This window comes from Rhyacophila brunnea, unplaced genomic scaffold (assembly GCF_057557595.1).
Source record: "Rhyacophila brunnea isolate RB1 unplaced genomic scaffold, BYU_Rbru_1.0 scaffold_22, whole genome shotgun sequence".
Classification (NCBI taxonomy): domain Eukaryota; kingdom Metazoa; phylum Arthropoda; class Insecta; order Trichoptera; family Rhyacophilidae; genus Rhyacophila; species Rhyacophila brunnea.
In genome coordinates, this window is record NW_028232882.1 from 19,833,157 (window position 1) to 19,850,671 (window position 17,515).

Here is a 17,515-nt window from a genome sequence, read left to right on the forward strand (position 1 = left end):
AATTTACAATTTCAACTATATTAATGAATAAATATGTATCTGAAAACATTAAAAAGAAAAGTATTTTTTATTTTAAGTCAAAGACAAACTTACAATTGTAAAAAATGTAATGAAATGTTAATTTGTTGTATCGGACCGCACCCTATTATTACATTATATTTTATGGTCATATGTATTATTAAAATTTAGTTTATTAAGTTTTCTAAGCATCACCTAAGAGATATTTGACTAATTCATAGTTTTAATATTTTGTATATCTATTTTAAGAAACATCGATTTTTATAAAAAATATAAATGTGTATAACTTGAAATCCTTTTTATTTATATTTATAAAAATAATTGACTGAATGAATGAATAAACAACTTGGTATTGATATTGTTCTTCTATTTTGTATTGATATCCAATTCTCCGGCGGCTTGTTCTGAGGATGGGATGACTACACGAAACAGCTGTCAGCAACATTGTTCTTTACCATTATTTGGTTTTGTCTTTTTTATTGATTTGTTTGCATTAACTGTGTATTGTGTTAATTAATGTGGTAAAAATACCCTATCGTTTATGTTATTCTGGACTTTTTGCATGAATACATTAGGTATATTAATTGCCTTAATGTTTTCTTCTCATATTTTTTTGATAATTGTGTCAATTTATTGATATTTTCTTTAATACATATTTTTATTTCAATTAGTTGTTTACATTTATTTAAAAATTATCAGGGAATAAGGAAGTAACTCAACATACTGCCTTGATATATTTTTATTATTTCCGAGGAAAATGGCAGTAAGTCATAGTGTACCCCGAAAGTATGTCGATGTAAACAAAACAGTACATTAAGAAATTTGACCATTAAAAAGTATGCTGGAATCAATAAAAAAAATTGAAATTTCTGTACAGGAGAATAAGAATATTTTTTCAAAACTGAAATTAATTCTCCTGCAAAATGCCAAATTTTGACTTTGGAGCAGTCGATAATATACCTAGTACATTTTCAAAATTGAGTCTTCGATATTGATATTGTTATACACTGAATATAAATCAATTATAATAAAATTGAGTGTACTTACATGAATCGAAATGAATTTAGATAAATTAATGAAAATTATTATGTGAGACTTTGTATTTATTTACTGTATAGTTCTCTTTGGTATTGGTAGAGAGTATAGACATTTTAATATATTTTTTTCTTGTGGCAGCATCATAAACGTCATTATTTATTTATTTATCTGTTTACAGCGACACCGACATGTCAAAGGGCACAATGGAGACAAACAACAAAATGAAATAATATTTTGTTTTTATTTGTTTGAAGTCAATCGATTTTTGTTTGATGTTTCTTATCGCACCACTGTGTCAAATTCGGTAAATTTGTAGACTATTATGATTAGTAGTGGACGCAGTAGAGGACAATAAAATGGAGCGAGTTGAACGACAAGAAACCGAAAATCGCTACTCATTATGGGTAAAGAAATTCTGTTTTGTTTGATTTGTATTCTTCTCTACTAACTTGATTTACCTGTTCTTTTCATTCTAAATGTTATGTTGTGAACATCTTCTCTCATTTAGTGCTGACAACGCGACTGGCGCGTTTGCATTAGTTGGCCATTAGATATAATTACCATGATATTTACATGTGGTAATTAATTAGTAATTATCTGGTCAATAGTGAATGTATTAATAAGTTGTTATGTACCTACTCTATGTTTTTTTTTTAAATAAATAAATAAAGGTGATCTGGGAATCACGGTCTATCCCGCACTTTCAGGTATAGTCTACACCCCTGCTATAGTCCGTAACATTGCAAACAGTACTATACAATCATAATCAAGATATGATGGTTCTAGTATCGTAAAATGTTACAATTATTAATAAGTCACCCATCACAGTCAGCTTAGTGTACTTGTGTAATCATTTCGTAAATACAGTACACTCTCAGTAATCCGCCGCTCGATTATACGACAACAAGTATACAACGCAGGTGAGACGGGTTCATTTTGAAAACGTCTCCTTCGTAAAACGTACGTTCATCGTGAAGAAAGTAATGTACCAGGGAGGAAAGTGCCCAAGGACCGCATCACAATTATGCCGTGCTCCAACGCAACCGGGAGACACAAAATTTAGCTTTTGGGCATAGGGAAAGCTAGGAATCCTAAGCCTTTCAAGAATATCTGCCTCACTGAACAGCTGGTTGTGTCAAGTGATTTACTGTTTAATATTTAGTTTATAAATATGTATAATTTAATAAATACTTGATTTTGATTATAAATAAAACCGTAATTTGCTAGTGGAAATTTCTCAAAAAACTATTTTTACGAAATGTCTGTTTTAATTTTTACCATATTTTGTATGTATGCACTATAATCCGCCGCTTTCACTAATTGGACACTTGTCTGGTTTTTGGGGTGACGGATTACTGAGAGAGTTCTGTACCAATCAATATTCATTGTCATTTTGTCTAATTTCGAAATTCTATTTTTAACCAACATTAGACGGTTTTCATTTTTTCCGGAAAAAAAGAGTACACCTGACTAGTTTACAAGACTTTTTTAGATTATTTATATGAAGAATTACAAAAATCGCAAATACGCACGCGCCCACTATAACGTCTGGCCGTCGCGACTTAACCCTATTATACTGAATGAAGGAGTCAGTCTGTGCAGTATGCGGGGTTTAGAGGGGGCATACCATGGCCCCCACAAGGGGGGCTAACAGGGCCCTAGCCTAAAGGCCCCGGTTCAGGGGGCCCCGGCGTGACAGGTCGACCACATAATTGAGATAAACACACATCTTAAATATGCTGTATAATAGTAAAAAAAAGTCACCTGTGCCGCTATTTTATTTCAAAGTTATTACCATTTAAAAATATATTGTTGTGCGATGCAATTTTTGGTTATTATATGTTGATATTCGACAACTACATAATTCGATGTGTTAAAAATCGCTAAAAATACACTCAATTTTTATTGACCTCGAACACCATTTAGAAAACGCCACTGTAGAGCGTCAGACTGCCTTTAACCTTAGTGATAGGTAGGGGAGCCCTTTAAAGATCCTGGCCTGGGGGCCCACTTCAGGATGTGGTGGCCATGGGGCATACATACATAAAAATGGAACCAATAACAGCATTAACAGGCGCTCAGGCTATGTCATAATACTGAAATGTCAAAACAACTCCCAAATTCATCCCAATTTACAAAATATAATTTTTTTCTGGCTGTCAATACCTCGTGGCTACCACACTAAAAGCTTCACAGAATTGTTGTCGTGTACCTATTAATTATAAAACGGAAAGTTCACAAGATTCCTATTTTTATTATTGCATTGCAATAAAGAGTTTAATAAAAAATATTATTTCCACTGTTACTGTCGGACCTGCAATCTTATCAGCCTAATTCAATATGTAACTGGAAATTATACTCAGGCCATGTGTTACATTGACCTTTGATGTTGTCGAAAATGAAATTCTTGTCATTATCCTATTGCAATGTTGTTACTATTTTAACTTATAAATCACATTGTGACCAGCGGCGGCTGGTCAAACATCATACAAGTGCACTGCACTGCTTGCATTGTTATGAAACATCGTAAATCACATTTTTTCTTCGTGGGTTTTTAATATTATCACTAATTGTAATGCAAACCATAAACTGATGTTCTCATATTGCCAATAGGCTATAATAAAGACAATTTGCACCGTATACGTCATCTTCACTCAAATCATTTGTGCCCTGACAAAATTATTTAGTTTACTTAAAATAAACCCAAGCTCAGTATAAACTAAAACCATTAAAAAACAACTGAAACCGTGCTAATCATTTTCGCCATGCGAAAGTCGCTGAATATTGTGCGCCAATCAGAGAAAATGACATCATATTGGTCTGAATACAGAGCAATAACAGACTTGGTTTATTGGTGTGTTATAGTTTACTCTTTACGCTTCAAAATATGTTTAGTTTCAGATTTAGCAATCTCATATGTAAAATGCCTGTAAAACTAAAAACAATAAAATAGATTATTCTCTAATTTTAAAATAGGTAAGGAATATAATAACATGTCAGTATGTAGGTATGTTAAGATATTTTGACTTAGGTGTACTTCAATTTAAATCATTATACTTGGAGGGAAGATAGTATGGCAGTAAAAATAATCTTGCTCCCTACAGCATTTCTGGAAAAGTAATATTTCATTATCCTGTGTGTTGACTAAATGCGAAATGATGTCAGTTATTTATAATATAGAAGATTATTAATTCATGAATTCTAGTGATAAGCTAATGATAATGCTATTTCACAAAGTGCAGTTTTATAATAATAGTGATCATTATTCATGCAGTGTACCAAATTGTTAAATATAATGTATATTCGATTAAGATGGCTACCGTTAAAAGTGGGAGGTGTTTTTCTATTATAAGAGAAACCATTGTTTCTTAAAACTAAATCAAGAAAGACTTAAGTAACTTGCAACATGTTTTATTAAATGTAAAATATACAGATAATTTCCCAAATGTCATTAAGACAGTTTAAAAAGTTATAAATAAAGTTTTGTCGAATAAAAACAACGCTGTATTGATTTCATTTTTCAATAAGGTAAGTTTCCAGCGCACCCTCAAAAATTACAATCCAAAAGATCACCGGCCGCCACTAATTGTGATTCTTTTTTTAAGGTCGGGTTGGTGTTCATCTTCAACATAATCGTTGGAACTGGAGCGTTAACGTTGCCCGCCGCATTGGCTAAGGCCGGATGGGCTTTGGGGACAATTTCAATTCTCTTCTTGGCATTTGTCAGTTTTATTACTGCTACATACATTATAGAATGCATGTCGTGCGCAAATGCTGTTCTAAGATGGAGAAATATCGATGATGCTTCACAAAATCCGGTAGGTGTACTTTTTCTCTACCATATCTATAACTTAGTACAGACTCAAGATCTATCTGTACATGAATAATATTTTTCATTTGAATCAGAATAATTAAATATACATAAATGTCCGGGAGCTTTCGAACAGTTTATATACAATGTTCATTTGTTTACCGAATCAATGTATCTTCGTTTGCATTAGGCAGCACAGACTTTGTTTATAAAAAATTGTTGACATTAAAGACGTTGAAAAATCCTGTTCTAGAAGACAGAGCTTAAATATATGAAAGCGAAGCTGACAAGTTCGATCTGTACTTGTATTAATGCATGCATATTATTTGCAATACAAATGCAGTTTAATAAACAGACTGCATCAATTATTTATGCATAGGTAGGCATTTAAATCTTTATAGTAAACAGCTGATCGAATTTAGGTTGCTTGGTGAAGTTGCACACGTCTTAATGTGGTTTGTAACACTTGACTTACTTACATGCTGTGTTACTTGCATGCCATCTTAGCGGAAGCAGTTGGTAAAGTGTTGAAAACAAAATCAGATGAAACTAGGAAGTCCTGTTTTAAAGGTGATCCCATTAATTTCTAGTCGATCCAGCAAGATGTGGAGACTGACGAGAGTGCCAATGAGATTACTCCCATGCACCGAGGAGGGGGCCACCGTTCGGAGAATATCGCCGACGACCAGGAGAGGCTGGCTCCGTACGTCATGTCCCCCGGCTACTATGGCCTCGATGTTCGCGTTGAGCTCGGCGAGATGGCCACCATGTTCTTCACGCGTCTCGGCAGAATGGTGTTCTACGCGACCATGATTGTTTATCTGTTCGGAGATTTGAGCATTTATTCAGCAGCTGTGGCCAAGTCGGCGATGGACGTCATATGGTAAGCGCACACCAAAACTATTTAATTTGTACCTATCTATACTAAGTAGTTGGGCTCCCCCCTAGCCACCTTCATTAAGCGGTTAAGCTCCTTGGCTGTCTCGCACCCCACCTCCTAACATATATTCCCAGTACATAATAAAAATGTGTTCTAAGATTTATTTGCCAAGGCCACACCGAGATAAAAACCTTTGACTACTGGCCACAACACTAGTCAATTTTTGACTTTTAATTGCTATCGAGCTCTTTGAGCTTGGACTTGTCACCCGTCCAACGTGTCCAAGTGTGCGGGGATCTACAGAATGCAAACCACATTCTCTGAGAATGTGCGGAAATGTGTATGGAAAGGGAAGAGATGCCTAAATCAGTCCAACCAGCTGTTGGGGCTGTCCGACCTGGTTGCCACAAAGACCAATTTTGTTACATTTAAAAAAATTACAGCGTCTTATTACGGACGTGAAGATCTCTTCACATAGTTTTGTTCGTATTGTTTTGTTGTATAATGTTTTTATTAATTACGATCATTTATGTTTGTTAGTTCACCTCTCTCCTATAGGCAATTTTTATTAGAAAGTCTCCGTAAATTCCGTCAAAGCACACTTCAGTGAGTGGCGATATCAGTCTTGGCTATCTGCTCCTGAGACATTCCCAGATATAAAAAACTGGTGATGCTTCACACCAAACATAGGGCCTCTCGATACGCTTGATTAGGGCCAAGTGTGGTGAGGATTGGTTTGAAGGGATCTATGTTTGTGGTGAGATAAAAACACCGTTTAGCTTTACAAGCCTAAAAGACATATTTTATACAATTAACTATAAATATTGTTTTTTTCAAAACTCTCAACATTATTGAGAATGCAATAATGAATAAAATCAATGTTATTTATTTCAGTACGTATGTCCCTGATAACTTCACGGAGTCAGGTCTCAGTGACGCGGTGGCGTGTTTCAATGAGACAGGTGATGGGGCAGCATTCACCAGACTGGAGTGCTATCGGACGGCACTTGTCACTTTCATGTTTGCCCTCGGCCCCTTTGTGTTTTTTAATGTACAGAAGACAAAATACCTGCAGATATTTACTACAGTCATGCGATGGTTAGGTGAGTAACATCATTCATATAATCAAATAAAATGTAAGGTTCGATAATTTGGGCAAGAAACAAGAAGGATACGATAACTTCTAATTAATTTCAGCTTGAGAGTATGTAATTCCAACATAAGCGATGTTGACACATAACCATGAGTACTAATTGGACTCACTATTTATTGTGTTTCAGCTTTCATGACGATGATAGCACTGGCGGTGCGGATCCTGTCTACGGAGGGGGCGAAAGGAAACCCTCCTGCATTTGACATGCGCGGGATTCCCGCTCTCTTCGGTGCGTGCGTCTACTCATTCATGTGCCACCACTCCCTACCCGGCATGATAGCCCCGATAAAAACAAAGAAGTCCCTCGGCGCATATATGTCTCTAGATTTCTTACTAATCGCCTTATTTTACTTACTCTTAGCCCTAACTGGTGTGTACGCTTTCGCTAATTTGGAAGACTTGTACACGTTGAATTTTATACCGTCTGCTAGCGAAGATCAGAGCGTGTTTTTAAAAGTCGTCGATTACTTCCTCGCATTGTTTCCCGTGCTTACGCTATCGGCTAGTTTCCCCGTGATAGCCATCACTCTACGAAATAATATCCAATGCATGTTTTTAGATATGTCGAGACTTAATTCTTATAACTTAGTTTTGAGAAGGCTATTATTTCCCGTTGTCACAGTGCTGCCACCTATACTTATCACCCTTTTTATGGAAGATATAACATCGCTAGTTAGCTACACCGGATCGTATGCGGGTGCCGGGGTTCAATATTTGATTCCTACTTTCCTCGTACTGGCCGCAAGGAAACAATGTGGAGAGATGTTCGGCATCGGCACTAGAAATCCTTACGAGAGCCCGTTCCGCCACACCTTCTGGGCGATATTTGTAATAATATGGTCATTTGTTTGCGTTATATTAGTTTCGCTTCATTTCCTCGAAAACATGTGATACTTTTCATACTCTCCCAGAGCCCAACATTATATTTTATAGAATATATTAAGAGTATTTTTTATATTAACTCAATATTGAATAACATGATAATATTATGTCCTACATTTTAAAGGTGAGTGTAATAGCTACTGGTGACATCTAGTAACGGAATTAGGAATTACATTACATGCAATTAAATACAATTTACTAAAGAATTGCATGTTTCGTTCACTTGAATGAATATTTTTTTTAATTTATTCATGATTATTTTGTAGAAGATAAAAGATCAACCTCTTTATAATGAAATGAAATAAAATAAATGTCGCCGTACAAAATGGATAGAATGTACATTTCTCTTACTGCCAAATTATGATAAATGAAATGACACATGAATTGTATATGGTGGCGGGGTACTTTTATTCGTCCGTCCCTCATTTATATTAAGAAGTCGTAAATTGTATATGATTTATTAAAGTTTACAGTGACAATTATTACTACAACGCGGATACAGTATAATTCGTACGGCGAGTCTGATCATATACCTGGCTGAATCAACTATCTTGTTTGACTTTGATAAGGTTTACTGGATACAGTGTATCCGCTTACAGAGGTCAAGCAAGGTTAATGTACTGAACTAGGCAAGCTAGATAGATACTAGACTGAGCTGAACTCAATTATAACTGACGATCAAGCAGTGATTCATATAGCTCGACAGGCGACCCTTTCTCTGCCTCTTATGTGATAAAGTTGAGGCAGCCTAGGTGGTGCTATGTGCGAAGTCTATGCCTGTGCGTTGCATCATACATGTTATTATATTCAGAAATATGCTTGTCTTCCATTGGAGAGTTGGAGTAATGGACTCATTTTATTATTAACAGAATTAAGACACTTCATCTCTGTCAAGACCCAGTACATAATTATGACTTATTCAATAATTAATCTATTTTATAACTATTGATTACGATATTATTAAATCATATTATTTTTAAGTTTTTTGTACCTCATTTTTAATATGCAATATTGTATTGTATCGAATTATATATCGATTAGTGGCGGAACGTCCACGCCTGAAATCGTAGACCATTGGTTTGAATTCTGTGACAGACAAATTCACATTGTTTACCTCAGTGTATGCTTGGATCCAAATAAGCAAAATATCTCTGCATACCTAGTTAGAAGTCATCGATTGTTAATAATTAATAAAAAGAGAACTGTTTTTTTATATCAATTACTTAAAAAAGTATAATTTTTTTCGTAAAACATAGTCAAAATTATTATTATGAAAATGATCTGTTTATAAGTTTAAAATGATTATTGAAATGTGATGCTTCTTGACCCTTTCTGTCGCCAAAAACTTTAAGAATCTCAAAAAATGTGTGAAATTTTCTAAAATACATTATTTATACTAAAGGTTCAAATATATTATGATCACGTTATGTAATGTCACATGCTGTCACAGTAAGCTGCCGCTACGGGAAAAAATGTGTAATGTTGTTTTCTTGGTAGTCAAAATTATCCCGTAGCACATTTTGACCCTTTAAATGACCATTGTCAGTTAGCAAAATCTGCCGAAATCACCAGAACAATGAGGTCACCTCGCGCGTACCGTACTACATCGACACCCGCATGACTCAATGAACGTTTTTTATCATTTTCTGCATACCTACACATTTTCGACTCATGTCAAAATTGCATGTTTTTTGTTTCTAGTGCTTGGCACTATGTATTTTCTATAAGAATGTTGTCTATTATTTATGGTTTACCGATTGTGTTTTGTTCAAAATATTATCTATGGATGCAATATCGCAAGTAATTTTAAAATATGCACTAGAGGTGAGTTAGAAATACTGTCACAAGTTTGCGTACTCAAGTTTCGGCATATACTACCCATACTCAGTACGAGTGGCCCAATATACTTGTTACAAAATACTTAAAAGTTCGATGCATGCCATGAGATTTCCCCGTCCGCTAGCTAGTTATTACTGTTGCTACGTATGACATCATCGACACGGACACCGCGACTCGCTTATGTTTAAACAATGGGTGATAAATTTTGTGTAATTATTGGACCACATTCTTATTATGATGACAGCTCAAAACATGTTTGAAATAAAAAATCATTGTATATTCATTCAAGAATATTATATTTGTGTTTAAAATTTTATAATAAATGGGACATTTCAAAAAGCCCAGCTCAGTATATTTTTAGCGATTCTATTGAAGCCGATATTTCAAATAATAATATGGAGTTAGTTTTAGTTCCAGTTGAGTATGAGACTTATGTCGCATACGCACACCAAACACTCTATATAGTATTCCAAATACTAGTAAGTATTTTGGAACAAGTTTCGATACTAAGTATTTTTTTATACCGGTAGTAAGTATACTTAGTCTTCAAAATCGACCAGTTTTCCCACATCTAATATGCACACATAGGAACTGTTAAAATTAATTGAAATTAGCATGAAATTAGCATGATAGCTCCGTCATTGACTTTATAGAGATGGTGATCATTCAAAATATTCTGCGGAATGATGAAACCATAGACTAAAACATTTGACGTTCATCATAATGTATTTGAACCTTAACTCTCTCTATCTCTCTCTTTGACCTTACTTTTACTGTGTCTATCCTACGTCATCAAATTGCGTTACCATACCAGATTCACGATAAGACAGTATTTTAAAATGAAAATGCTGGTGTCAGACGTAGGGAAAATAAAAATATTTCTTCATTTGTGTTTGCTATTTGTTTTGTCGACGATTCTTAGAATAGCTAAAATATAAAATGGATGGAAGACATTATAGGTGGCAATGCAATATATTTAAGAACAGGTGTGATTTTGTGGAAAGGTTGACAAAGTGAGATTGCATTATGTATCTTCAAAAATACGTTTCATTTAAATTCATTTCCGATGGGTGGACAATCTTAGTTAAGTATAATTATTGTAAACTATAATATTTACGCTATATTTGCAATATATTATTTTAAGGATTATAGCAATTATTATATACATCTAATCCATATCATAATGGCACATGACTTACAAAGTCTTTATTTTCACAAAGACTGACTATGCGGACATTAGTATTTTCGTCATAGACAATATTAAAAAATGGTGGTCAATTTTATTGGTGTTGCCAAATATTATGTAATTAAAAAATAATATGCTCAATTTATTTTGTGTTGTGAAGTTGTAAATAATGTGAATTAATAAAACAATATTATTATGATGCTGCTTATTTTATTACATATTATCATTTATTTATACTTGATATATTTTTTTGTATTACAATTTCTTGCATAACAATATAAATTAGCGTAATCTATTGATTACAAGACAACATCTTCGACGCTGTTCATAAAATTTATCCATTAATATTCTCGATATGTCGTGAGAATGAACAGGTTTTAAATATAAAACATTATTAATTTGTGGTAATACTTATTGAGTCAATACTTTAGAATCTCTTAATTTCTTTTAATACACATAGTAAATAAAAATTTATAGCTTTTTTTTTGCATTACAGTCAATTAAAACATGCGGTGATAAGATCCTGAGGTACTCGTCAAGTAGCCCGATGTATTTTAACCGATGTAAACATACACATAACGAACTCGACATCACGCATAATATACATTTATTATGTACTAAGGTAATCCGCACACAAAACAATACGCGCTAAAACAATCTGTTTTATATCACTTTGAAATATCTGAATTCTAAGAACTCATTTGAAATCTAAGAACAAACCAAAACCCAACACAATCTACAAATTAAATATGTACTTATCCAAGGTTACGGTAGTTTTCATTGAATTTTGGTTTGTTTTTATGTCTCAAATGGCTACATCACATGAAAACTCCATGTCACAGCGCATGTATGCAACAACACGATTCACTTAAAGTCGCTTTGTGCTGCGTCGGTATATTTAACATGCGCCGAACCTGATGAATCCAGTACTTTTCCCTTGGCAATTTTAACCAAAAATACACAAATGCAAATTTCTTATTAGTAACAGGTTTTCAAATAGAAAGTCCAGTTTTGATTATCATCACGGTGATAAAAATAATATTCATTATCTAATTCTTCTCGCCACGTTATAAAAAATAAAAATTCGCACACACAATTGTGATTTATAAAGCTACGAGACAGACGTGCAACATATAAAAGTTAACAAAAGCTATATATATATATATATCTTTATTAAAAGGCATAGTGTTATAAATAGTTATTTTTATGTATAATACACCAATTTTGTTTACGAAATGTGTATATGTACACATAAATTATAATAATACAGACATTTACATTAAAGACTATTACATACTAACGCATACACAATTCCAAGGAGTGAGGGGTAGTCATACACATGGTGAGTGTTTTCAAGTATTACAATTTAATACAAAACATACAGGGCTATTCTAACATCAATAGAAAAAGTGATAAATATGATATGCCATTTTCCGACAGTTAGTTATGCCGTGATATAAACTGTCAGATGTGATCTTTTTTAATGTGGGTTGAGATGATCACGTTAACTGGTTTAGAGCGAGATAGAGTATGACAATTACACATATAGATGTAGCGATTTTGTAAGTTAATACTAATTTGCGACACTAGCGATAGGGTTGCCGCCTCAACTCATCATCATGGATACGTATGCAAGAAGCTCCACACACAGTTGGCCGAGCTCTGCACATGATATGAGTACCAACTATTGTAGATAATGCCTTGTATACGGAATTGCCCTGGGTGATATCCATGTTATTTTTGATAAAGAAAAATAATGGAAATGTGTTAACGTGTTTACTAGTTAGAATAGCCCTGCATAAACATTAAGTCACTGCCATTTAGAAATTGACTCATATTTAAATAATGTAGTTAAAAAACTGTAATAAAAATATATGTAGCAGTTTTGTTAATTGTACATTTTGACGATAGCGCGAAAAAAAATCAAAATTATTACAATATTAATTATTATACAGTATAACCCCTATTTTACGTTTTTTAAGGGACTGAAGAAAAAAAACCTAATTGGAGGGAAAATGTAAAAGGGGGGTATTGAAAAAAAGAACATTTAAATTTTATGTTTCTAAAAAAATAACGTTTTATTAAAAAACAACATTCAATTAAAATTTTTATTGAAAAATCGTTCGAATTTCACGACCCAATCATTGTCAAGTGCGCGTAACTCGCATATTTTGAATATTTCCGACGTAAATCGCGGGAAAGAAAAACGTAAATGCGGGTATTAAATGTACTGAAATACATCGGGACTGAAAAAAATACACGCAATTGCCGGGAAAACGTGAATTCCGGGCACGTAAAAACGAGGTTATACTGTATTATAGTTTACCAGCCAATGTTTTAATCAACCTGACCTGTAAGTTCGTGTCCGGATTGTATCGTGTACACATTATCACCATAAGCTGTCGTATCGGAAACTGACGGAAATTGAGACCGAATAACACAACGTTCATGAAGCATTTTACAAACGTATTTTCCCCCGACCATGTCCGATCCTAATAAGATCATATGGACCTCCACAGAGTGGAGGTTTGTATTAACAGATTTCTTTTTAACGAGAAGTGGACGTCTGCCACTTGCTCAACTTGTCCATACTCTGACTCATACACAAATTGAAAAACAATATGTGTACTTGCCAGACCCAGGATTCATACTTGGGACCCACGCGCGGCTATCGTGGGACTGTATTTTACAAAACCATTTAGATAGGTATGACGTTTGTTTGTAGACAGTAATGTTCGAATTAGAAAAAAAAAAAATATTCGTGTCTAAATAAAATAGGTAAGTAAATTAGGAATACAATAACATCGTAAATTTGTCTTCCTTTCAAGGCATGGTAAGCAGAACCGATGGAATTTTTTGTTGGATTAGAAAAATTAAAGCCTTTCTTTTTGATCCTACAGTTCAATTGTAATTTACTCTAGAAACTATCAAAAATATTGGGTACTGTTCGGTTAAAGCGGATACAGCGGAAAACGCATTTTGAAAATAGCCGATAAACTGGATTATTTGTTAGTTTGGGTTAGGTTGGGTTTGGTTAGGTTAACCTAACAAATAATCCAGTTTACCGGCTATTTTCAAAATGCGTTTTCCGCTGTATCCGCTTTAACCGAACAGTACCAAATATTGGAATGAACACTTGAAGCTACCAGAAGCGAGTTCAAATTATCTTAGGTTTCAGCTGTCTTATATATTATTTTTATATTGGTTATATATTTTGGAAGGAAAGATAATTTAAAATTGTGTACATTCAATAAAGATTGTTATTCTCAAATTTTATATGATTAGGATTATTTTGTGGTCTGATAGACAGTGTGTGTTGCAGTAATTATAGAAAAAAAGCAAACTCATATAAGAAATGCAAAAATAATCTAGATAGACAATCCTTATTTCGTCACCGTTCAGGCAAAAGTCACCAACCCTAAAAACATAGTTTTGAGATATCGCAATTTGAAAGTTTGAAAATGCAGGAAAAATCAGATTTTAATGTTTTTAAGATTTTATCTACATTAAATTATTTTCTCATGTCTTCTTAATAATTTTTTTAATGTAGTTTTACTTTTTGATGCTAATTAAAACATCTGGAACGTTTTGAAGGAGGCAAGGTAGCTCAATTATGGTTTGGTGTCTTGCTTGTTAATAATCTGAACAATGTTAGCCAAAAGAAGGATCAGTAAAACTCACCATCCATAGTATAGTGACTTTTGCTTGTATATTTATAACGAAGGATTTTTTTTTTTTATATAGTCAATAATGTCTATTCACCTATAATGACTTTTGCTTGTTAAGATTTTATCGAAAGTCATTTAGTGAAAAACAAATAATTCGGATTTAAGCAAAATTTTACTAACTAATGTACCGTGGTGACTTTTGCATCTTAAAGAACATAATTTTACGCTTCGGGTGACATACTCAACTCAAAACTGCCATTTTCAGGGTTGGTGACTTTTGCCTGAACGGTGACGATTTGTTATATTAACTAAAATTAATACACAAGATTAGGCCACTTTATGTCAATTATATAAATATTTTTGTAACTGGATAACAAGTCTGGCCCCGTGCTATAACAAGCAACCTCTACTTTTTGACACATTTTAACATAGACATGTATGGTATTTTTCATTACACAATTAATTGTTCTAAAGAAAACCTGTGGTACCTAACTTCTTTTTATAATTTTTAAATTCGTGGGGTTGCTGCCAAAAGTTGGTAAGTCGATAATTTAGGTATTTAGAGTTAACAACCGATTATATGTTATGTATATACATTATATATGTTGTACGGATATTATACACAGTCAAACTTGGTTATTACGAGGAAGATGGGACCGATTGAATTTGCTCGTTATAAGCATTACTTGTTATATAACATTTTTCGCACCACGTTCTATTTAAGCATAGAACATAAATAATCTGAAAACCATTGTAAAATTTCCCGAACTAAGCATGGCATTCATAAACTACAAAAGAAGTTGTTTATTCTAATGAAGTGCTGAGCCGCCGGCCATGGTAGGTACCTACTGACTTCACAAAGCTTGGATTTTGTACATGCAATTTCAACCATATGCGTGAATTTTTCAATGTTGACAGTGAAAACACCAATTAGGTACTTAGACATTTAACAAGTGTCATAAACGTAATCCGATCCCGGCGGCATCAGTCTAGTTAACTGCCCGGTCAGATTTTATTGGGTTTTGGGGATTTATAGGGTCGAAAATGTTGTTTTTAAACGAGACTTATCAACTTTTGGCATCAATTATTCTTATGTTTGTGAAAAAGACATGACGATATGCAGATATTGCTATTTGATATTTAGATGAACAATCTTAAATATTATGTCATTTGTATTGAAAAGTTAAAACAAAGATGGCGTCCATAAACAACCCACCGTGTTTTAATTCCAATCCGCCAATTTGCAAAATGTAAATATTGCTCTCCATCACATTAAAAACGTTCAAAAAATGTCATCTTATTAATACTGAAATTTCATAAGGCTGCCTCATAATTATAGTCAAACTCTTTGGATATTATTAAAATACAAGTTACTATAATAATTCATTGTGAATAATAAACATGTTTGAAATAATATACTCATTATGTTGTCTTCTTGATTTAACTATTTCAGGATGTACGACTTTCAGCTGATAATATAATAAAATTGTCTATGGTCGCCTACAACATTCGTTTGTTTATACTCTTGTCACAAATCAGAGCTTGCTTATGGCTTGCTTATTATGGCACAAGACCAGACATTTTATCGAGTCCCACATTTTTTCTACATTATTATACACGTAATAAGAAAATTTTGTTACATTTTCCTAACTACGTAAACAATTTATTTAATAAGGTATACTTGAAATATGGAAATATACAACACATTAATTATTTAGCGTAATAATTATCTTCAAAGCGGAATAAGTTTATTTGTGAATTAGTCGTGAAATGAATGACTTAATTATTTATAGCAAGAGTCAAATTCTTCTTCAAAGTCGTTATTCCTCACTGCTTAGAGTCACAACCTTCATAGCTGTGTCACTCGGTACAATCATCATCTACTCTTTATTGAACTTCTATGGGCTATTAGGAGAGTAACGCATGTAACATCTTTCATTTGATCTTTGCAACAAGTTGAGATCAATTGACTTCACCATTGATCACCAATCTTTTCCAGTAAAGGGTACTTAATGTATTTCTTCAGCCCTATTCTAGTAGTTGTGTTTGTTAACACGAAATTTAGCACCTGCACATACACAATATTGCTGTAATAATAAAATTTAAATGGCATACCTTTTTTCAGCAGCTAAATTTCATGTTAACAGACACAGTTTAAAAAAAAGCACATGCTCATTACCATGTTAGCTTTCATTAATTAATGGCCACCATCTTGGATTCTACCAGTCATTGTCAAATGCTTTCCAGCAGTGTTACCAATTCAAGATTAGAATGACAAATAAATAAAGACAAGACTATTAATCTCTTAGACTAAAGAACTATGATAAATCTATTGTCCCGTGTAGTCGCAATGGATTCCTTCTACGTGTCCGGTGCATTCTATACATGGGTGGTGTGTCGAATCCCATATTCCTGGTCCGCACCTTTGGCACAAATTGGCAAGGGAGCAGGGAATTTTTACTAATTGACGAAACTGGTGAAGAAGACCTCTCGCCTTCCTCAGGATTAGCTGCCCGTCCATGTACATAGCTAGAAGAAGATGAGAATAATATTGGATGTAAAATTTAATGTTTGATATCATAATAAATTAGACACGATTCCTTGCATTATTCTAAATTATGCCAGTAATCAAGAATCTTTATTCTCAGGCCACGGCACAAATTCCAAGTCAATTGTTTAAAAAAAAAAATTAACTGAGGCTATATTTGTGACCCACTTTACTGTCATATCATTTCTTCTCCGCTGAGTGAGAAATCTCAGCGTTCTTCAAATTCATTCAAATTTGGGGCACTATACATGTGTACAATGTATTCTCAAACAGCACATTCATCGCAAAGTTGCGAATCGTTCTTCCCCATGAAACTATCAAATCTTTTATCCATGTGACCTGATCTTAGTGTAGTGTAAGTTATTGCTTACATTACGAATTCAATAAAGTAAACTACTAGTAATTTTAGGATTTCTATTACATTAAGGGTACCTATATATGCATACGTGAGCACTGGTAGTACACATTGGACGAACACTTACGACACAATGA

The 17,515-nt window shown here is 33.6% G+C and overlaps 2 protein-coding genes across 2 annotated transcripts in view; one reads left to right on the forward strand and one right to left on the reverse strand.

Annotated features, from left to right (window-relative positions):
* Window positions 1–1,230: 1,230 nt before the first annotated feature.
* LOC147070164 (putative sodium-coupled neutral amino acid transporter 12) lies at window positions 1,231–8,046 on the forward strand. The gene is made up of 5 exons (XM_085950003.1): window positions 1,231–1,460; window positions 4,662–4,874; window positions 5,458–5,750; window positions 6,642–6,850; window positions 7,028–8,046. The coding sequence occupies exons 1-5, from the start codon at window positions 1,413–1,415 to the stop codon at window positions 7,789–7,791; spliced, it is 1,527 nt and encodes a 508-aa protein (XP_085806129.1). The 5' UTR covers window positions 1,231–1,412; the 3' UTR covers window positions 7,792–8,046.
* A 6,499-nt stretch (window positions 8,047–14,545) lies between these two features.
* Window positions 14,546–17,515, reverse strand: part of TBC1D16 (TBC1 domain family member 16) — a 32,485-nt gene continuing 29,515 nt past the window's right edge. The window contains exon 8 of the mRNA XM_085950002.1: window positions 14,546–17,004. Coding sequence (XP_085806128.1) covers window positions 16,805–17,004 — 200 coding nt within the window. The 3' untranslated portion in view covers window positions 14,546–16,804. The remainder of the gene's footprint in view (window positions 17,005–17,515) is intronic.

Coding starts and splice junctions, on each gene's coding strand:
- LOC147070164 (XM_085950003.1), top strand. CDS start 1,413: ATGGAGCGAGTTGAACGACAAGAAACCGAAAATCGCTACTCATTATGG. Junction 4,875..5,457: donor ATGATGCTTCACAAAATCCG/GTAGGTGTACTT, acceptor ATTAATTTCTAG/TCGATCCAGCAAGATGTGGA. Junction 6,851..7,027: donor TACAGTCATGCGATGGTTAG/GTGAGTAACATC, acceptor ATTGTGTTTCAG/CTTTCATGACGATGATAGCA.